Consider the following 16,109-nt stretch of genomic DNA (forward strand, 5'->3'; position numbering starts at 1 on the left):
TGCAACGGCCAACACTTCTTAATTTAATTCTTTGATGTTATGCCCTAGATACTTACGCTGATGCATCTCCTCATTATTATTATTTTTTATTTATCCCTTCTTGTTGAATTATTTTATTTTATGTCTTTTATAAAATTTAGATGATCACTTCAGTCATAAAAGAAGAAATGGAAAGAAAATGATTGTTCAAGAGGCCGGATTAGGTAGTTTACAATATCTAGTGAAGATTAATTTACCGAGTTTGAACAATTACTGTTTGTTAAACTTTAATTAATTGCTTATTTATTAATATAAGAATCACCAGCCTTCATTTTAATTTTGATAAATATTTCATGAACCACTTTTTGTGAACCTGTGGCCGGCATATATAGTTTAATATTTGACCTTTGTAAATAGTAATTTTGATCCATATGTTCTTTTTGTCTATCAACATATATATAAAACTAATGAGACTGTTTTGAACGTGGGTTGCATGTAATTATTTATCTTCTATATATATTAATCTTTTCTAGTGTAACTGTGTAAGAGAGAACTATTAAAATAAATAGTACTATTTATATTTGAAAAAAAAACTTGAATTTAAAAAGAGAAGATCCTAATTAATTCATTATAAATAGATCCATCCGTGTATGTCTGCAGTTTTTCATGTTATTATTATAATAGGAAAATGGATTCTTGTGTCTACAGAACTAGGAAGTGCGCCTGTTCATATAATGATTGGTCCAAAATTAATTATCCTAGGTTGGCTAGGCACTATATAGAAAAGACATAAAATATATATATATATATATATAATACAAGTGCTTATAACCAAAAGCTATGAAAAAAAAGGTCTTCAAATTAAGCTATCGTATAATTTCGTTATCTAAAAGAAAAGATGAATTGATATAGTTATAGTTTCGCTCCAATAACCTTGTAACTCACTAATATTTAAATGAAATTAATTAATTTCAAAATGAGCTATTAAAAAATTAATCAGTACTACTTGGACTAATTATTAACAAAGAGATCTTATCCTATTGGCCTATTGGGCGGGCTTGAAGCATAGGAAAATATCACCCGAGACAGTTGAAAGTTATGAATTAATTAATTATCTGGTGAAATTTACAAATCAAGCAAACCTTTGGTAGCAATGTGGCAAAGTCTGAAATTTTATTAAAATAAGTTTTATATTGTCAAGACAAGAGATTGTGGGGGATCTCGGATTTAAAGATACATTAGAGGGAGCTAATTATGGCTTTGGTGTCCAAAGACGCATTAATGTGATAATGCAGTATTATTGGTGTAGATGATGTTATCATCAAGATTATCATTAAGATATTGTTATTATTTTATGTCAAAAGACGACAAATTAGCGCGTGTATTTACACTATGTGGAAGGCCTTGCTTGGAAGCAGTGACGGAGCTATGTAGGGATCGGCGAGGGGACCATGCCCCCACTCCGGCCCCTTGTTTTGAATATACATATTATATAGTTAATAGTTAAAATATTTTTCTTTTTGCCTAAAAATTAGTTTGGTCTCTGTTCAAAATTAAACTTAGCCCTCTTTAATGCTTTGGCCCTTTCAGATAAAAAATTCTAATTTCGTCTCTTCTTGCAAGATTCATAACCTAGTGCTCTCAATTATTTGAGATTGTCAATTGATAAAAATAAATAAATAAATAATAAGTGTCAAATTACTATTTATTCTAAAAACTTTGATAGAAAATGGTAAATTTAATCATTTAATTAATATTTTAACACTTATTGAGTTTAAATTTTTTTTTCTTAATAAATTAAACCAATATTTGAGATATTTAATTGAAATTGAAGGTAAATTACATAGACAAAGTTTGAACTCATCATGATCTCTACTCTAATACCATGTGGAATTAACAACTATTCAAAAAGTTTAAACTGATATTAAATGTTAACTTTCACATTTACATTTAATTGTAAATTTTAAAGCACGGGACCTTTACACATTAAAAAGCATTAATGACTTCTTTTTCTTTTTTTTGTGAATTTAGTGACTGTTTTTAATTTACCCACAGGTAACTTAAGTTTAGAGCTATAACTTAATTGGCTGGATTAATACAGATTTGGCCAACTGGAATGTTGGAAACTGTCTTAGCTGTGATCATAACCAAGACAGTTTCCAACCTAGTGGGTTTCAAAGGGAATTCCCTTATTAAGTACTTTATTTCATTATACTCTTTAATATTGCTTGTAACAATTAATTTTATTCTTGTCACTAAAATTTAGTAAAGTTTTTTTTCTTCCAAAAAGTTATGCTCACAACATTACGCCAATGATGAATTATATTCCGGAGGACAACCGCAAATGATTTAGATGCCAACAGTTCTATCCCTATAGAGTCTTCCTTTTTATGGCAGACTCCTCCTACAAGTATGTATAAAGTTAATTGGAATGCAGCTGTGAATTAAAAGAACGAGATCCAATATTGGAATTGGAATTGTTGTTTGTGATCATGAGGGTGTCGTTCTAGCTGCACGTAGTACTACAATGAACGTTATGGTCGAACCTGTTGTTGTTGAAGTTATGCTGTGGATTTGTGTAAGGAACTGGGTTTTATGGATATTGTATTGGAGGGAGATGCTCTATAAATTGTCAATGCGATTAAAGCACCATGCAAGAATTAAAATAAGTTTAGACATATCGTGGATGGAATCAACGTCAACTTGAGCCAGTTGAGATTTTAGATCATTGACCATGTCAAGCGGAATGCGAACACAACCGCTCATACTATAGCCAAAAAGACTATTTTGTGTGTCATAGATAGAGTTTGGGTTGAAAAAACTCCAAATTGTATGTGGCCGGTATTATTTATAAGGAGCATTATGCCAATAGGTAATTGAATTTTATTCAATAAAATAGATGATTATTCAAAAAAAAAAAAAACTTTAAGCCATATTCGGAATGAATGCTGCAATTAATTAAGTAACGTACAAGTTACTTTCAATAATATATTCGTATAGAAGCTTAACAAAAACGTGTATATAACATGCAAAAATGCCTGTTATTATACAAACAATTAAATAGAATATACCTAACGAAACCTGCAATTTCAAATTTAGTTACTAATTAATTTCTCCTTCCAACGAAAAACAACCATCATTTCCATCAAACTTGGAAATATCATCACTACGCCGCATTATGAAAGGAGTTATTTTGTATGTAAAAGTCGCCGTAAATTGATAATATACATTTTAAATTCAGCAATTACATTGAAGAAAATACTTCTTCTTTTTTATGAAAAAAAAAATAATAATCATGATAATTTAAATGAAACATTCTTACTCTCCCTCATACACCGTGCCCCATGCCCCATGCCCCGTACACCGGGCCACGACCAATTTAATTTACATCATATTATTTAAAAAATTACCATACAATTAAAATGACATGATGATGTTTTTAAATTATGTTATATTTCATATCAGTTTAGTAAATAACGTTATTTTTATAAATATCTTTTCATATTTAAAAGATGTAGTTCAGTTTGGAAACAAGAAAGACCTAGAGACCAGGAAGCATGAGAAATGACCCCATGCAAGAGTGGCTCACGCCTCACGGCATCTCTTAGGGGCTCCAGCCCGTGAATAAGGGAAGATGTCCTAACATGTTTGCCCAAACCTGTTTCAGTCCGAGCCAGAAGGAACTCCCCCAGAAGCATTCTCTATTGAATTTGACATTTGAGAGAGAGAGAGAGAGAGAGAGAGATGATGATGTAGACACGAGGAGGATACGGGGGGTGGGAGTTGGTGGATCTTCCAAGGATGGACTGGGTCTAATCAACAAGTCAAGGGATTGATTGGCTACCTGGCTTTTGCTTTCACTGTCTTTGACTTCTTTCTTTTGCCTCTTTGTTTGTTTTGAAGGTTATCCCTCGTGGGTTTGTCTTTTATGAAATCAAAGCGATGCTACATGCTGCGTAGGTGGTGTTTGTTTGAGAGTGAGAGCCGGTGGAGTGACTGTGCGTGAGACTGATGAGAGACAGACAGAAAACCTCTCTGGTTTGCCTAAAATTCCGGGGGCCTTTTCTAGGATTGTGAAAGACACAGGCTTTATCTCTGCCCCAAGCAAAGCAAAAAGACCCTTCGGAACCCCACGCACCAGTTTACCGCTCAAGACAGGAATATAAAGCTGACAAAAACACTCACGAAAACCCTTTTATTCGCTAGTTAACACACACCTGTGTGGTCTCTTGGCACGTTTTAAGAGTTAAAACTGCGATCCCACCGGAGCATGGGATCCACGCGCCGGCAGAAGGAGTGTGGAGATGGGAATTAGGGGCAGGTAAGAGGAGGGCACATTAATAAAGGACACCCGGGATTTAAGCGGTTGAAATTTCAGAGAGAGAGAGAGAGAGAGAGAGACCAATTCCCAATGGAAAATGACAGAGCTGCCTCGTGGCCGACAGCTATACGGTGCCCCCTTAACCCCAAGCTCCTGCCTTCTTGACATGGGACCTCACGTGATCCCTCTCTCCCTCAATTACTACTCACCCCAGTAAACCTCTCCCACTTGCTCGTTCTCTCTATTTTTTTACACAAATGGATAGAGATCGAGACTCGAGGGACAGAGAGAGAGATAGAGATAGAGCCTAGCTAGAAGCCACGTAGAAAAAATGAAAGTTGGGGTTGGGGAGAAAAAGGAAACCACTTGAGTAGGATTTGGATTTAGGCAAGTACAGGTAGCTAGCTTCTTGAAATCTTGGTTGAGTGCCATGATGGATAAGGACTACTGCCCGGATATGCATAGACTTTTCCTTGAGTCAAACGAATTGGGATCCAACGTAAGTAGAAGTGCCCAATTTGAACATCTTTACAGTACTCAACAAGTTGTAGCAGTACTCAACAAGTATTTTTTGTTAGTTTAGCTAGCGATACATGCATCACTTTTTGTTTGACATGTTTTGCTTCACGGCTAGCAAAATTAAATAGCATTTAAATAGCTGGATGTGAGTGCTCTTATATGTTAGAGAATTGCATGCACAAAAAATGTACTTGGAAAAGGTAACAAACTAAAGTGTCCCAATAAGTTAACTAAAGGGGAGTTGAGTCTCCACAGGCATCTTGTAGAGCATCCTCAATGACTTGGTCGAATTTCTATATAAAATAGCTAATCAAAAGTTATTTTATCTATTTTAATTGATGGCCTTTAAAATGCACCCGGCATCCAATTATTTATTCATTCTCTCCAAAATACAAAAAGAAAGAGGAAAAAAAATTAAAAGTCCATACCTTCTTTAAGAGGAGAATTCCAACATATTTATATAAGTCCTAACCAAACAACACAATTTCCCAACCAAACATAATGGAGTTCCAAATAGATTGAAATCCCCTACAATTTCTTGATTTGCAATTCCAATGATCCAACCCGTTCATTCGAAATGATGCCAGGAGTGAGCCACACAATAAAATAACAAAAAAATAAAAAAGAAGAGGGGTAGTGGAATTCTGATGTGGCTCTTGACACTTAAAAAGTTAAGAGTGTAAAATGAGTTGTAAGTGTAACAATCCTCATTCAAGAAACCATGGGCACAAAATATCTCTTTAATTAAGGCTTCCTCGTCAAAGTGTCTTTGTCAAAAAAATGAGTACTTAATTATATATTGACCAATTGGTGTTTTTTTTTTTTTAATTATTATTATTAAAGTAAAATTTAACTAATCAATAACGTTTCAAAAATGTTAATGCAAGTAATTAAGTGTATGTATCTTCTTGGGTAGAGAGGAAAAAACATATATAAATTTGTCCTTTGGGGCACACGAGAGGACGAGAGGTAGAGTAGTATATACTTCAAAGAGTACGAAATGGTATTTTAAACTTAGTCTGCGTTGAGGTTACGTGGATCCAAGAATTGGATTTGACATTTGTGATTCGTTTTCTAAAATCTTTGTTTGGGTCCTTTCAAGTAGTACTTCAACTTCTCTCACAAGCATACGTACAACTCTGATCACCAAACTTTGCTCTGCACTTCAAAGAGCGTTCTCTTTACGCGCTTTAATTGGCCCATGCCTTTGAGTTAAAGATATTTTTGAAAAAAAAAAAAAAAATTAACACAACTTATTTTTACATTTATATCACATCAAAAAAAAAATTTAAAATAAAAAATAAATAAGTAAATGGATAACTTCACTTAAGGGTACTGGACTTTCATCATGTTTTAAAGAAGATACCTAAACTTCAAACTATCTTAATTTAGGATATCAATTTTTCAAAAAATCTCAATTAGTGGTCTTCTGTTAAATCTTATCAAAATTCTCAAAATATTTATGTGTTTATTTTTTTAAAAAAAAAAAAAATTACAAAAATTTTCAAAGATTTAGGCATGTGTATTAATTTTGCAAATTCTATTAAATTCTAACCAACACCCAAATCCTAGCAATTTTTTTTCCTAAAAAACATGAGGGGTATTTTAAGAATTTTGATAGGATTTAACGAAAAATCCTAACGGAAGACCCCCAATTGAGACTTTCCGAAAAATTGATACCTTAGATTGAGACGGTTTGAAGTTCAAATATCTTCTTTCAAAAATGGTGAAAGTTTGGCACCCTTAAGTGAAGTTCTCCCATAAAAATAAATAAATAAATAAATAAATAAAAGCATTAATCAACATACCGTTATGTAGAAGAAATGAAGATGGGTATGAAAATATAGTGTTATTTTTGGAAATTTTATTTATTTTAGTTACCATTTAATTAGATGATTCTATAGAAGAAACTAAAAATGGGGTGTAGAAATTGTATGGGTTTGATTAGATGACATCTTATCGATCTACTTCCTTTGCAATCATTTCAAAGTGCATATAATAATGTGATCGAGGAAGACTTAATAAGATAAATTTGTTTAGTTTTCTCATTTAAAAAGGGGATGGACCAAATAAGCTAAGCTAGGCCACTCGTTTTGCTTTAATAAGGGGGAAAAAGGTTTCATTATTATAATAATTCTGAAGCCTTGTAAATAGGATTTCCGTGCTAATTAAATTGATCCTTGTTGATGAAAGAAAAGCAAGTCACGAATTCTTCCTGACCATGATTACATAAACGACGCTCGTGCAAAAAAGCAATCAGTTGAAAACTAATTAAACAAATTAACATTTCTTAATCAGATCATACATCTGCACACTTAATTAAAAAGCCACATATTATATATATATTTATATATGGTTGTGTACTTGTTTTTGGTTCGGTTTAATTTGAATTGATCACCAACATTCAGACATCAATCTCTTTCTTAAGAAAGATTGGGTAGTAAAATAGTACGAGGATGTTTCAGCTAGATATTTTTAATTTTGAAGCAACGCTAGCTCTAAAAAAGTACATATATATATGTATACATGTTTCCAAAGGTTTTGATTAGATTTAGACTAGAAGAGATCCTAAATATATATATATATATATATATATATATATATATATAATGCATTGGTAATTAATATATTTGTGTGCTACAGTTAATCCTAATTTATAACTTAATTCACCTAATAATTGCTACAAAGTTTGATCAAATAAAATATTGAGTTTTGCTTAATTTAAAAGCAGAAGTTGGGATTTGCTTTTTGAGAGACTAGGGGAGATCTCCAATTTTTTTTTTATAGTTTTTAAATTTGATAATTAGCTGATGACTTGGCATATTGTAGAGTAATTAATTAGTTTAACAAAAGCCAATAAACCCCACTACTCATTCCCTTGCTCCCTTCTTTTGATCCCTACCCAATATTTTAGAAAGGCAAAAAGGCAATACATCTTCCAATTATATGGGTGGATTTAAGTTTTTCTAATGGAGGTTTTGATTAGATTTTTTTTTTTTTTTTTTTTTTAAATTGTCCACACAAGAGATCGAGGAAATAGAGATTTGAACTAGTAACTTCCGCTTCATGAAGTATGGTTCCTAACAGATTGAGCTACCCCTTGAAAACGATTTTGATTAGATATTTGACCAACAAGGTTTTGATTAGATATTTGTACCGTACGTCAAACAAATATGCTGCATAATTTGACTTGAATGAATGGAAAAATATTACTAGAACTAAGAGTGTTTGAGTAGCTCTTCAGTTGGTTTAAGGCACCTAATTAAGAAGAGTTAACCCGAATTTAAATCCTACAGCTACTATATATAACACCTTTAATTTGATGCCATCCTAATATATTGCTTAAGAATTAATTATGAGGATAGAAATTACAGTGGTGAAACCAGAATTTTGGTTTATATGATGGTGTAAGATTAAAAGATAGAGTTGAAAAAAAAATGATTAAAAAAATTAAAGAATATAACTAGCGAAATAAATAAACAATCCAACAAAATTTAACTAATTATCATTTAAAACATATAAATGTAAATAATTTTTACATTGCTGATAGTCTTCGAATTTGGTCTCTACCATTAGGATGGTAATAATAATAAAATAAAATAAAAAATCTTAAGCAATAATCTACTAGTAGATTGACTAAACCTACCTCAACACGTACGAGTTTATTTAGAATTCGATTGGGACTCCATAGAATTATTGTTTTCTATAATCTTTGGTAATTATATATATCAACAATTATTAAAAAATAAATTAATATAAATTTTAGTTACATATATACTTGAAAATTTTCAAGAAAGAGATAAACAATATGCAGTAAAATTAAAGTGCAAAACTACGAAATTGAGACCAAAAAATACTATGGACATGGGCTGCCTAGTGGGTGCATGGGAAGGGGAAAAGGGCTAACTTTTTCGTTCTATTCTAGGCACAATAACTACTTTTTTTACTAAGCTCCACCGGCCGCACAATAGCTAGCTAGTTCCCTTGGGCATGGATTTTTAAGCACTTTGAAAACTTTGAAGAGATGTGTCACATGTGTGAGAGAAACACAGTTTGCCCCCTCACCCACCTCTAGCTCTACCTATGGTTAGAAACATTGCCAAGGTAAAAAAAGAGAGAAGAATATGCTTTCTTTGAATTCCTTGAATCTAGCTATAAAGAGAAAAAAAAAAAACATAAAAAATGACAATTTTATTGCGACAATGGTAAGGAGGTTATGTGTAAACATGAAATTTTCCAATTGACCCCAAACAACACGTAGAGGGGGTGAATAGGTGCTTTACAAAAAATACCACAATTTTAAAAAGTTAATCTCACAGTCAATTATAAAATAAGCAACTACACATATAATCATCAAAATATGCAAAGCAATAAAATTATATTAACAAATCACGTAGTTTTGCTTAAAAAATCATGTAGGTCGCACGTGATGGGTATTCTGTCATTGATTAACAGCGGAACCTGACAGAATACCCGACATTGCACGGTTTTGATAATTGCAAACACCCAATCGACAGTTTTGCTACATCAGTACCCTTAATTGAAAACACGCGATAATTTGATATCCTTATGTGAAGTTATCCCTAATATATTTGTAATCCCAAAATCATAATCTCTTAAATAAGAAAATATACTAATTGAAACTTAAGAACAAGAAAAAGAAATGTAATAATGACTGAACCAAAACCTTAATTAGCCAATATACATTTGAAATTTGTTTGCCCATTTGAAACCCCATTCGAATATTACTGTTTAGGTCGCTACTCTTTGAATGGCATTCATTCAAAGCCGGCCCACTTAAACTCTATTTTTTAAATCGCACGTATGAAAACCAAATGGACCCTTATTCACTTAAGACACTATGCTATTGATCAATGGTAAATTTCAATGCCTCCAATTGCCGCATATGGCCGGTCGGTTTGAAATTTTGAGTCGTGGTTACAATTGTCAAATGTTTAGATTGTAGAATATAAATTAATTGTTTAATCTTTGATAACAATTTGTAAGTTGCTATTGGTGCGCTGAATTCTTGGCTTATAGAATTTTGTCACAGCTAATATATATATTATAGTTTACTGGCAATTTGATTCAGTTAGGTAAGCCAAGGTTAAGTAAAAGTTACCATCTTTCTTAAGAAAATTAAGCCTTCTTTGATTCCAACTTTGAACTTCGGGCCTCTTTAGTCTTCTGTATTATGACTTTAAGAACCTTCTCTCAGTTTGAACGTCCATATATTTGCCTAGCTAGCTAGCAATTCCTCCTAAGCCCTAAGCTGTTATTTTACGCGTTCTGCCTTTTTAATGGCCAAGGCGAATTTGAGGACCTCTTCTTTAAACACAAGGACGAGGTCCTAGTCTAATTAAGCTCAATATGTTTTTTCAAAGAGCTAGCCTTTGGGAATACCAAAGCAAGACCTCTTCAACATCTCCTCAATAAATCATGTAACAAATAACTCTTTGGGTGGAAAAATTACGCAATGTCATGAGTTGCACGAGTCTTCATTTATATTAATTAAATGTATTTTCTGTTCTTTTTTTTTCTTTTTTTTCAACCATTTATCTTAGGTATTGTAAATAAATTAAAGTACCTTTTTCTTAGAGCATCTACAATGCATTTTAGATTTCTATATAAAATGACTAACCAAACCCTTAAAAAACATTTTCATCATGTGATCTCTCTCGCTTTCTTTATTCATTTTTCTGAGCTCCTTCTTTCTTTATCTCTCTCATCAAAGAGCAAGCATATATATGTTTGATAACCTGTGTATTAATTCGAAGCTTCGCCCCAACTAGATTCTCAGGACACGTTACAAAGTGCTCCCTCCAAACGAGTCGGGTAAAACTCGAGGTTTTGACTGCGGGTGTAGCCATAAATAATTGTTTGCACTCAAGAGGATAGAACCTTAGATCTAATACTTCATGAAGCACCAGCGCCAAGTGACGTACCAATACAGGACGAAAAAAGAACCAAAGAAAGACAAATAAATTTCATGTTGCACAGAGTCTTACTGGCCACTAATAGCGTTTGGTAAACTCTCACCACCGAAAGCAAGAGGAATCAAACTACAAAAAGATGAATCTTATCTCAAGATAATTAGCATAAAACATGAATGCTTTCATTAATTAAAATAAACTCGGTTACATTGATATATAGGCACCAACCTCTTATTTGATAACCACTACTAGGATAACATAAATAATAAACATTGGTACTTCAGTAATTGATCACACTTCAACTACGTTTATTGAAATGATAAGATAATAAAGATAATCAACTCATTTAACCAGCTGCCACTGATTTTGCTTGTCACCAATCATCTGCGATGAACTTATCTTTATCACAAGTCTAACGGTAGCTCGCTTAAGGAGGGAATGTGTCAGATTTTGCATCACTCAGGCCTTGTTTGGTTTGCGGAATGAGTATTCTATTGAAGAAAAAAAAAATAGTTATTTCCAATAATAAAAGAAAAGTGGAATGGAATGATTATTCATAATCTTTAGTTTGGTACCCACCAAAGAGCCGGGGGTGGCCTGTGCCACCCACAATGGGTGGTCGGCCAGCCACTGTGTAAGGGGTTGAGTTTCGTTTTTTCTTTTTCTTTTTTTTTTTGAAATTTTTTTTAAAAAATAAAAAATAAAAAATCGAAAGAACATTAGAAAATAAGAGTGGTTTTTTTTTCCTGGAAATTGTAATTCATTCATATTGAAATAACTATTCCTCTCATTTTTTTAGAAGAATCGGTATTTTTCACGTAAAGAAATAGTTATTCCAATGAAAATAACTATTCTAAGGATAAACTCCTACAAAATAAAAGAATAAATATTCCATAAGAATAATCATTTCATTCTAAGATTTTATTTCATGAACCAAACGAAGCTTTATTACTCGAGCCGACTCCTTGGAAATTTCGAATTAACACCCACGGGTTGTAGCATTCAAGTTTTGGTGTTTTCAAAGTACGTAATTCACATTGATTTCTTTTTCATAGATAAGGAAACTATAATTATAACTTAATTTTTATATATTGTCCAAAAAATAAATTTTTTAAAAAAAAAAAACAAAAAAAACAAAAAGAGAACCAACTTTATTTATGCTTCCTTCTGTCATATTAAACTGCAAATACTTATTATGAGAACATCAACTACAGCTTTCCTTAGCTTAATTAATAAAGAATTTAATTTGGTCAATTAGTTATATAAAATGTATTTAAAGACCTCAAAAAATTATATTATTAGTTTACCATTATTATATATGTAGAGATTATTTAAAATTATAAAATATAGTATAATATATATATACCCAAGGTATGGTTATGTCCTCAACACAGAACTCAATTTTAAAACAACCTGACAACCTTTGTCTGTACTTGGACATAACAGCAATCTCATAATTTAACAAGGAAATCAATAATAAATTTCGGGTAAATCGATCTTACACTTAAACATGCACTCGGATAATACATATATCATTATGTCCATTACCATTCTATAATAAAAAGATCGATCTAGGCTAGGATTGGGTGCTATCACTAGATTTTCTAATTGCTACTAAATTGATCGAGGATTCCACTGCCTAAATTAAATTTCAATATTATTATCTGAACTTTTAAGTCCATTTAACCCTAATATAGTATTAACTTTGACTAAATTCATTAAGTAATACCTTCCAACACGTACATGCAACATTTTGTAATTTAAAGTATCCAAATTGCATCTTTATTGTTTGGATTAATTTCGATCTCTTAGAATCAAGTGACTAAAATCATTAATTAAATCAGTAAATAATTATTGTTCAACTTAATAATCTATAATATCTCATGCCATACTCATATGTGTGTGAATTTCCATAGTAGGTACGTGTTGAGTTAGGGACATTACATAAGAATTAAGCTTAATTAATTTAGAAAAATAATAATTAGAAACCACATTTAATTTCATCTTACATTAGTTATTCTATAATGTGTCGAAATGGTCCAAATATTGGTTAGGTCTGCCCACATTAGCATTATTGAATAATTATAAGATAAAAATGTAGTTTTTAACATTACTCTAAGCCTCGTATTAATTGTGTATTATGTGATGCCGGCCAGATATTTATACACTATGTGTAAATTCTAAGAAATGGGATAATTAATGGAGAGGATGGTGATGTTGATCGATGTAATTAAGACTTTAACATACATGGATGTAATTAACTAATATACATACCTTAAGGTATATATATATATTGAACAAGCTTGTTCTTGGATTCTGACAAAATCAAAGGGGGTTCATTCTATGATATAATAGGGTGTGAAGCATGATAGCGGAGCCAATGAAGCAATTAGGATGGGAGCGGCTAAAAGGAGAAGGAAGAGGGCCGTCCAGGGTGGGTGAAGAAGACAAGAGTGGGACCCATCCGCCGCAGCACCATCTCCCACTTGCCCATTTTCCCCTCGTTTTTGTAATTTTTATAAAACTTTGTCCCCCTCCTCACGTTTCAACTTAACCCAACCTAGTCAACTTCCCCTCACCCTTAACCATGGTTAGATTTGGAACCCCACAAAGTCCAACCCTCAGTTCATGACCTCCAACATCCATCGGCTATCCCCACCCACAAACTCCACCTCGTCTAGGGTTCTTTTCCTTATATATATGTTTATGTCATTGGATTAACAAACGCTGCTCACACTCCACGCGCCCGCCCTTCACTCAAAACTCTATCTAATTAACAAAACTATGTAAATAAATCTTAAAATAAAAATGGATATAAAACCTTGTTATTTTAAATTCTTTTCATTTAAGAATCATAATTTTATTATTATTATTATTATTATTATTATTGCATATTTATCTAAACAAATAACACAACCTTGATTCAAACTTGAGAAGTAATTAATCTAAAAAAGTTTTCTCCAACTTGATGGGAGTGAAAAAATAGAAAAGAAGACAGAATGGAATTAGCAGTTTTTTAAATGAATATTAAACAATTATCAATGCATGCCAATTGCCAGACCACCTTCTTCAAGTTCCCAGCAAGCATAGCGTACGTTCAACTCACTCTCTCTAAATGCGACTGGGGTTGCATGCCACGACCCCTTCTTCCTCCTTCGACACAAGAAAGCAATATAAAAGATTTCTCAACCAATTATTATTTTAAGCGCATATATTTAAACTTTTCGTGTGAGAGAAATGACTGCGTTTTGAGTCTTTCTCTTCCCAAACCTCTCTCTCATCGATCTTCCTTCTTCCTCGCCTTCCCTTTCTCTGTACTCGATCTTGCTCTTCCTTCTTCTTGTCGTTGCTTTTTTATTTCCTCAAAAAAAAAAAATTAAAAAATCTAGGCCTCGAATTCCCGAGCTCCTTATCTCTCTCTCTTTCCATCACTCTCTCTCTCTCTCTCTCTTTCTTTTCTTTTTTCTTTTCTTTTTTCTTAATGTTTTCCCACTTCCCTTAAAATAAACAAAAGCTAAAAAAAATAACAGTTAAGGTGTTTTTTTAATTCGCTTATTTTTAATATTTTCCTTGTTTTCTGTTTTCCTTTTGTTTCCCTTTGATGTGTCTATGGCTGGTTTGGATTTAGGCACTGCTTCTCGTTACGTTCACCAGCTCCACAGGCCGGACTTTAATCTCCAAATACAACAGCAGCAGCAGCAGCAACATCATCATCAACAACAAGAAGATTCGGAGGACGACAACAACCACGGCGGCCAGTACTCCGGAGAGGATGGCCCGCACCACGGGCTTGACCTCGTGAACACCGGCAACGCAGCCGGCCCAGGTGACATCGGGGGTCGGCGCCCCCGCGGACGACCACCTGGGTCCAAGAACAAGCCGAAACCGCCGGTGATAATAACCAGAGAGAGCGCAAACACGCTGAGAGCTCATATTCTGGAGGTGGGGAATGGGTGCGACGTGTTTGACTGTGTTGCCACCTATGCTCGCCGTCGACAGCGCGGGATCTGTATTCTCAGTGGCAGTGGCACTGTCACCAATGTCACCCTCAGGCAGCCGGCGGCGGCGGGGGCCATAGTTACGCTCCACGGGAGGTTCGAGATACTGTCGCTCTCGGGATCTTTCCTGCCTCCGCCGGCTCCGCCTGGGGCGACAAGCTTGACCATATTTTTGGCTGGCGGGCAGGGGCATGTGGTGGGAGGGAGTGTGGTGGGGGAATTGATTGCCGCAGGGCCGGTCATCGTCATCGCAGCGTCGTTTACTAACGTTGCATACGAGAGGTTGCCGCTGGAGGAGGAAGAGCAGCTTCAGATACAGCCTCCTGCGTCGCAGGGCTCGGGTGGTGGTGGAAGTGGCGGCGGTGGCGGTGGAGGAGGTATTGGGAACAACCCGTTTTCAGACCCGTCTGCGGGTTTTCCTTTCTTGAATATGCCGCTCAATATGCCGCCGAATGTTCAGTTGCCGGTTGATGGGTGGGCAGGGAATTCGGCGGCGCGTGGTCCGTTTTGAGGGCGTTTGATGTAATGTACTGATGATCTTTCAGATAGGGCGATTTATGGGATTTGTTGGAGGTTTTTGCATTGGATGGGAGAGGCTTCTGGGATCGATCGTTCATAAAAAGGTCAGGAAATTTCATGGACTGTATCATCACCGCGGTCATGTTTCTTCTTCTACTTCTGTACGTTGATGTTGTAGCCACTACTCTTTCTTCTTCTTCTTCTTCTTCTACCACTTTCTTTTTGGATTTTGGTCTCTTTGATTTCTGGAAATATTAGTCTTCTGTGATGCTGGAACTCTCTTACTTCTGCTAATATGAAATGGTTTGAGGATTCATCTTTTCTCTATATATTATCACTATATGTGTCATCATTATGTTTAGAAACTGGCAGTACTAACTAATTAAACTTCCACTGATATATACTAACAGATCACCTAGGTTTTTCTTTGTTTTGGACTAGGTTTTATTTATCTATTTTTAGATCAACTATTATACCTATCCCTTCTCTATATATGTCCTCCATACTTTTCTATGTAGTTTTAATTTAATAAAAGTATTTTCATTTAGTACATGTTATAGGATTTGGGAACATGGGATTTTTTTTTTTTTTTTTTTGCATAGTTTTCAGAAAATAACAACAACTACAACACTGTAAAAACTAATCATCAAGAACAAGGGTTTTCCCGAGGGTCACATTAATATTGTTCAGCCCAACTTTCCTAATTATCTACTCCTTTTGCGAATTAATGATCTCTGTTAGTCTTTTAGTGCATTCAAATCTCTCTTCTCTTCCATGTCTCTCTTGAAAATATAAAAAGAACAGAAACTTCAACACCCTTGTTTTCCACTCTTCTCTTAT

The 16,109-nt window shown here is 33.9% G+C and overlaps 1 protein-coding gene across 1 annotated transcript; it reads left to right on the forward strand.

The window, feature by feature from the left end:
* The first annotated feature begins 13,982 nt into the window (after positions 1 to 13,982).
* LOC133854399 (AT-hook motif nuclear-localized protein 23-like) lies at positions 13,983 to 15,585 on the forward strand. The gene has a single exon (XM_062290595.1). It carries the CDS (start codon positions 14,362 to 14,364, stop codon positions 15,259 to 15,261), a length of 900 nt encoding a protein of 299 aa, XP_062146579.1. The 5' UTR covers positions 13,983 to 14,361; the 3' UTR covers positions 15,262 to 15,585.
* Positions 15,586 to 16,109: the final 524 nt, after the last annotated feature.

Source organism: Alnus glutinosa, chromosome 13, assembly GCF_958979055.1.
Source record: "Alnus glutinosa chromosome 13, dhAlnGlut1.1, whole genome shotgun sequence".
NCBI classification, from domain to species: Eukaryota; Viridiplantae; Streptophyta; class Magnoliopsida; order Fagales; family Betulaceae; genus Alnus; species Alnus glutinosa.

Bases quoted from the DNA above. Each gene is read 5' to 3' on its own strand.
- LOC133854399 (XM_062290595.1), top strand. From the start codon at position 14,362: ATGGCTGGTTTGGATTTAGGCACTGCTTCTCGTTACGTTCACCAGCTC.